Source organism: Salvelinus alpinus, chromosome 9, assembly GCF_045679555.1.
Source record: "Salvelinus alpinus chromosome 9, SLU_Salpinus.1, whole genome shotgun sequence".
In the NCBI taxonomy this organism is placed as follows: domain Eukaryota; kingdom Metazoa; phylum Chordata; class Actinopteri; order Salmoniformes; family Salmonidae; genus Salvelinus; species Salvelinus alpinus.
This window is the reverse complement of record NC_092094.1, coordinates 87,198,262-87,205,340: the sequence shown is the minus strand read 5'-3', so window position 1 is coordinate 87,205,340 and position 7,079 is coordinate 87,198,262. Positions and strand designations below refer to the sequence as shown.

Sequence of the window (7,079 nt, the reverse complement as noted above, 5' to 3'; positions counted from 1 at the left end):
TAGTGCGTGAATTGGACAGTTTTCCTGTCCTGCTAAACATTAAAATTGTACTTTTGGGTGTCAGGGAATATGTATAGAGTAAAAAGTACATAGTTTACTTTAGGAATGTATTGAAGTAAAAGTTGTCAAAAATATAAATAGTAAAGTACAGATACCCCCCAAAAATTACTTAAGTAGTACTTTAAAGTATTTATATCTTGTGACGCCCGATTTCCAGGTACCGATGCTGGTGCAGACGGATGCCTGCGACACGGGGCTAGGGGCCGTCCTGTCCCAGGTACACGATGGGGAGGAGTACCCCATCATGTACATAAGCCGGAAGTTGATACCCCTAAGAAAATAAGTCCTCGATTGTTGAGAAAGAGTGTCTAGCGGTGAAGTGGGCGCTAACACGCTTAAGTATTACCTGTTGGGCACGCACTTCACCCTGGTCTAGATGGCCCCTGGCATACCGCGGACAAGCCACCAGGGGGAGACTCGTCGAGGCCTGGTGACAGACGGAGTCTGCATCACGCGGCGGTGGCTCCCTCTGCTGGACGTGCTACGTCTCAACGGGTCCTCTGGCCAGGACTAATTGGGGCTGATTTAGGCTGGTGAGTAATCAAGGGGCTGATTGCTCACCAACCGTATTGGGCCAATAAAACTGCCAGGAGGGCAGCACATGGGAGGGTTGGAGGTAGTGAGAGGTTGCTACCAGATAGACGTCCTCACGGTCTGCTAGAACCTAGGAGCTCTGTGTTCTACTCCAGAGGAGACAGCATTCCCCTGAGCCCGGATGGCAGTAACCCGGAAGAGGTCTCCTGGAGGACACCTGTTTCTTTTCTTTATTGGTTTAAATAAAAACCCTTAAAACAGAGGTATCACCTTCTGTCCGTGTCTGATCTGTGTAAACGTCTACATCAACCCCCCCTGGTCTGCCACATTAGATGGCTGCCTTGGCTAATTTAACAATCAAAGAATTGTTAGGTGAAATGACTAATTGAGTGATAGTCAGTGACTGACATAAGAGAAATTGCTGATGCACAACCATATTTCTAACTTGCACCTTGTGTATTATACTATTCTAACTCGCAACAGTAAGTTGAGACCCTGACTGAGTTCCTAAATTTGTTTTTGTTTTTGGGGGCCCCCTAGCAGCCTGGGGCCCTAAGCGACCGCTTATGCCTGGAGCCGGCCCTGGGTAATTTTGTGAAAATTCTACTTAAGTGGAAGTTACAACTTGTCCCAGTGTGTACAGTAACTTAATTACTTAGCATTCTCTGTCTTCTGACATTAACATATTTCAAATTCAATCGTTTTTTGTAGATCTAAATATACAATAAGTTATAGATATGAGCCACCTAACCTGTAGCTATTTTCTCCCCTGTAGGTCTAGACAAAGAGTTTCCCCATGACATCATAGTTATGGATGTAGCAGGCAGACCTCTAATACTGATACTCTGTTTAATGTCTGTTTCTTCTGTGGAACTCAGATCAGATACACAGAATACTGAGCAACATTAAAGACTCACAACCTGGAAGAATCACATGATTGAGAAGATAAAATACTGTAACGTGTCCAATCAACATGTATTGTTATAAAAAAGTTAATACTTGGTCCAAGGATGGAGTGATATGATCATACAGACTTTACGTTATGGTATAGTATGGTACTGTACGATATGGACCATGGTATGAAAAGCATCAGGATTGTATAGCACATTGAAGAGTGTTGAAGTCACACAGGGAAAGTCTAAGTGTGTATTAGTAAATACAAAAGCATGCTTAAAATGTAACAATACTATAAACTACATTACAGTAGAGTTTGTATAATTAAAAACTTTAAATAATTTGCAATACCCTATCAGTAACTATACATAATATGACTGTTGCAAGTAATTGCACGTTTAAGGATGCCACTTATGTTCTTTCCCCATTGTTATACTCCAAGTCCAGTCATTCTATCCTAATTTTGGCTCTAGTTTTAGAGCGTGTATTGACCTCAGACAAGAGAGGAAGGGTAGATGGAGGAACAGGAGGAGGTAGAAGGGCAGGAGAAGGAGGGGTGGAGGGTGGGGGCAATGTAGGTTTGACATCCTCCTCCTCTTCCTCCTCCTGCCCCTGGTCCATGTCCCCGTTCCTCCTCAGGTGTTTGTCACAGTGTCTCTGGAAGGTGGTCATCTTGGCAAAAGTCTTGTTGCAGACCCTGCAGTGGTAGGGCCTCTGTCCTCTGTGGAGCCTCATGTACAGCTGCAAGTAGGAGGAGCGGACGAAGGACCGGCAGCAGACCCCACAGCAGAGGTCCTCCATGGTGCTGCTGTGTGTCTTAACATGCTGTCTGAGGGACGAGGCTGACCTGAAACTCTGATCACACCTGTCACAGGTGAAGCTCTGCTTAGCTGACTCCAGGGCCTGATGGGCCAGCAGGTGTGTGGAGGAGCGGAAGGCTTTACCACAGTGATCACACCTGTAGGGCCTCTCTCCAGTGTGCAGGCGGTGGTGCATGATCAGCCCAGCCTTCTGGGTGAAAGCCTTGTCACAGACAGAGCACTGGAATGGCTTCTCCCCTGTGTGGAGGCGTCGGTGTGTCTTCAGGTGAGAAGCGCGACCGAAGCCCTTCCCACAGTCTGGACACTTAAAGGGCCTGTCCCCTGTGTGGGTGGTCTTATGGCGCATCAGGTGGGCTGACTGCAGGAAGAGCTTCCCACACACGCCACACTTATACTTCCTCTCCCCGCTGTGGGAGCGCAGGTGTAAGGCCAGGTGAGAGGAAGAGATGAACGTTTTGGAACAGAGAGGACAGGTGTGAGGCTGCTTGTCTGTTCTGCTGCTGCGGCGGTGGCTGTGACGCGCCCGGCCAGAGGAGAGAGAACGGCACTGGGGCTGACGGGGCCTGCTGATTGGTCCAGACCCGTCCTCCACTCCGTCTCCATCCAGCACACTGTTGTTGTTGTTATTGTCAGGCCTCATGGTTGGAGAGGAGGTGTGTCTACTTGACATGGGGTTGACACTAACACCTGTATCTACTCCTGGGCATGCGTTTGGCAGTGGCACTAACACCTGGGTTTGTGTTTGGATGAAACACACATTAACCCTGCTGAAGGTTAGTCAAAGGTTTCATCATGACAAGGCGTTTCTCTTCCTCTTCAAACCTGAAAGTAAAAACATATAGGTATGCATTAGTGATAGTTCTCGCTATCAAGTGAAGCAACAATGTTAACCTTTATTGAAATTTCTATGGGAACTTGCTTATAATAATGCTCTGACAACAAAATGTGCTGATAAGATTGGTAACAATGCACAGTGCAGCATCAAATTGTCTCTTTTGACCAATAATTGGTTGCCAATCACTACAGTAGCATACTGGGTAAAGTGTGTGAAGGACTGAAGTGCCTAAAGTGCCATCTAACCACTGACATCGTTAGCCTATATGAGGTAGCTGTTGCCAGTTGTGGAAAAAGTACCCAATTGTCATACTTGAGTAAAAGTAAAAATACATGAATAGAAAATGACTCAAGTAAAAGTGAAAGTTGCCCAGTAAAACACTACTTGAGTAAAAGTCTAAAAGTATTTGGTTTTAAATATAGTATCAAAAGTAAATGTAATTTCCAAATTATACTTAAGTATCAAAAGTAAAATATGAAATAATTTCACATTCCTTATATTAAGCAAACCAGAAGACACTATTTTTTTTATTTACAGATAGCCAGGGGCACACTCCAACACTCAGACATAGGGAGTTTGCCAGATCGGAGGTAGTAGGGGTGACCAGGGATGTTCTCTTGATAATGTGTGAATTGGGCCAATTTCCTGTCCTGCTAGTGTAACGGATGTGAAATGGCTAGCTAGTTAGCGGGTACGCGCTAGTAGCATTTCAATCAGTTACGTCACTTGCTCTGAAACCAATATGTAGTGTTGCCCCTTGCTCTGCAAGGGCCGCGGCTTTTGTGGAGCGATGGGTAACGACCGTGCTTCGTGGGCAACCGTTGTTGATGTGTGCAGAGGGTCCCTGGTTCGCGCCCGTGTCGGGGCGAGGGGACGGTTTAAAGTTATACTGTTACATTGATGCTGTTGACCCGGATCACTGGTTGCTGCGGAAAAGGAGGAGGTTGAAAGGGGGGTGAGTGTAACGGATGTGAAATGGCTAGCTAGTTAGCGGGTACGCGCTAGTAGCATTTCAATCAGTTACGTCACTTGCTCTGAAACCAATATGTAGTGTTGCCCCTTGCTCTGCAAGGGCCGCGGCTTTTGTGGAGCGATGGGTAACGACCGTGCTTCGTGGGCAACCGTTGTTGATGTGTGCAGAGGGTCCCTGGTTCGCGCCCGTGTCGGGGCGAGGGGACGGTCTAAAGTTAAACTGTTACACTAGCATTCAAAATGTAACGATTACTTTTGGGTGTCATGGAAAATGTTTGGAGTAAAAAGTATTTTATTTTCTTTATGAATGTAGTGAAGTAAAAGTAAAAGCAGTCAAACATATAAATAGTAAAGTACAGATACCCCAAAAAACGACTTAAGTAGTACTTTAAAGTATGTTTCCTTAAGTACTTTACACCACTGGCTGTTGCACTATTATTTAAATGTTTATGTACTTAATTCTCGGTTTAAGGCTCTTCTAGCACAGCAGTCAGACAAGAACTGACTTGCCTAGTTAAATAAAAATAAAATGCATGCCAATCACTGGCAGGCAAGGAATCACATTTTCCACACACGTTCATGAAATCACGCCATCTAGCCTTGATACAACGAGCATCTCTGTACAACAACATGCATCTTTCCTTATATTTGTTCTATTTTTTGCCTGGGTGATGAGAAGCGGCCAACATGGCGGGTGTAGCCAGAGATAGTGTATATTATAACGAGACGGTCTGTCTCCGCCATTACAAGGGAGTCGTTGTCCCAAAGGCGGGAAGGTAGGAGGTCTGTTTATCGCTAGGACAGATTTAGACGGGATTAGACCCTCTCGCTTCGCATCCTCCTCTCTGGTGTAGACTACCAGTCCCTACGCTGATTCTTCTACAAACGGAACATTTTCACCGACAATCATATAGTAGCCTATATGCCTATGTAATGTTGAGGTCGGCATATTACACTGTCTTATGTGTGCGCCTTCTGTTTCCTGGCATGAAGTGGACAACATAAATGGTCGTGTAGCGAGAAGGAAAATAGACCCTGCCTTTCTGATGCTGCTAAATACAGCGACTGCTACAAATAAACCATGCTGAATACATATTCTGTAGTGGGCTATATTATTAGCATAGGCTACTTACGACGCACCTTCCCTGGCGACTCCCATAATTAGGGTAATGACCGCAATCAGAGAAAAGGCGACAGCGGGTTTGTGCCTGCTGCTGCTCCAATGGTTGGCTAAAATCGGTGTTTTTTTTTACCAAAGATGGTGGATAAATGAAGATCGTTTACTCAGGCCGTTTACGATAACAAAAAATATTTTAAAAAGTCAGTTCCAGTCTGCTTATAACATGGTGGCTCTCCTATTGATACTAATGCGATAGCAGCTGGGTCTGGTCTGCGTAGTTCATTGACTATATGAACCAGAAAAAAATTGCGAGTGGGATGCATAGTCCCATACGAGTCTGCATACATAGATTCGGTTTGCTTCTAGCAGAATTCGGCTAGGCGAAATAAACGTCTGCGGTCGCATGGATAGCGCTATCTTGGATCCTTGGGGCGTCACTATCCTCACCCTTAAAATACCTACTTCCTAAACCTAACCACCTAGGTAGGATGTGTAACATACTGAATCATTTGTTTAGCAAATTCGTAACTTATAGTACGTTTTCAAATTCGTAACACATAATACGAATTGTATAATGATGATGGACATGTAATTTATACATGTCCATCACCCATTAAGAAATGGGTGATGGACATGTATAAATTAATACATACCATATTAAACTTAACATATAATACTAAATGGAGTGTCTCGGATTTACATAGTGAATAATATGAAATGCTCTGCGACCAGGTTGAAGAGGAGGGTCATGTGAGAAATATTTTTTCAATTGGGGACTCTAACCAAGTGGATTATTTACCTTTAGGCTCCCTACTGGTATATATTAAAACTTAATTAGATATAACTTTTTCTAAACTACAAATTATTAGCTCAATGTAGGCCTACCTCAAAATATTTTGGGAGTAACCTAACTTAAAAAGTTGAGATGAGACATTACATTTTTAGTTAAGCAAGACTAGTGCCATCCAGGAGAAATTTGTAAATGTTTTTAGGTGACAAAGTTCAAATTATAGCAGGGAGGGGGGCTTTTAACTCCAAACCACCACGTCATCATTTTGGGCACCTGCTGCATTATTTATGAAACGTACATAAATGCCTTACTAAATTCTGGCAAGTGGAGATTCTAGGATTTGCTTGCCACAGAAATTATTGGGATTTATTAAACTGTCGCACACAACATAAGCATGTTTTCATTGATAAATCAGAACCATATTATAAATGTGCACTAGTGAATGAGCGCTACCCTGCCTGGAAAACGCCCATAATTCTCATTTTATGGTTATAAAACATCCTAATTTGCTGTATGATTTGGAAATGTTGGAATTAGGTGTATCTTAATGAATCAAATTCTAGCACATTTCTGTAGAGGTGTGGGCAGAATGTTTTCATCTTTTTGCAATTGACTTTTTCAAACAAAAAATGCATGCCGCCTATAGCAAGTGCCAAACACTGGCCTGGCATTCTGCATGATTGATTATATATAGAAACAATTTAAAAGTAAATGCTACAGCCCACACTGTGCAAAATAATAATTGTTGTTCAATATTTTGTTTGTCAATAGATGTTTGTTTCTATCGCCTGTCATGGTATAGGCTCTGAGATTAAATAAACCTTGAACTATCTCACAGCAATACTGGAGCCTACCCTGTCTAGGCTACTGGAGCAATACTGTCTAGGCTACCGGTCTATTTACTTTCGAGCATGCTTAGCTGAATGAGCGATGGATAGATAAATTGTAGCCTGATATTTGTTGTGTAGTGGGAATATAACAGTCGTATCAGAAAATATGATTTTGATGTAGGCCCTTTACAATAAAACTCAAAGAAACACATTAGGCTACAAA

General features: G+C 43.3%; 1 protein-coding gene across 2 annotated transcripts; it reads right to left on the bottom strand.

Annotated features, from left to right (window-relative positions):
* Positions 1-1,424: 1,424 nt before the first annotated feature.
* On the bottom strand, positions 1,425-5,666 carry LOC139530923 (zinc finger protein 664). Of its 2 annotated transcripts, none has more exons than XM_071327729.1 (2): positions 5,250-5,666; positions 1,425-3,131 (listed from the first exon to the last, which is right to left on the bottom strand). In XM_071327729.1, the coding sequence occupies exon 2, from the start codon at positions 2,977-2,979 to the stop codon at positions 1,936-1,938; it is 1,044 nt and encodes a 347-aa protein (XP_071183830.1). In that variant the 5' UTR covers positions 2,980-3,131; positions 5,250-5,666; the 3' UTR covers positions 1,425-1,935. The 2 variants fall into 2 exon arrangements, with proteins under 2 accessions (XP_071183830.1, XP_071183829.1); XM_071327728.1 differs by having other exon boundaries at positions 5,257-5,664.
* Between the last annotated feature and the right edge of the window lie 1,413 nt (positions 5,667-7,079).

Excerpts from the sequence above, each read along its gene's own strand:
- LOC139530923 (XM_071327729.1), bottom strand. The coding sequence starts at position 2,979 with ATGTCAAGTAGACACACCTCCTCTCCAACCATGAGGCCTGACAATAAC.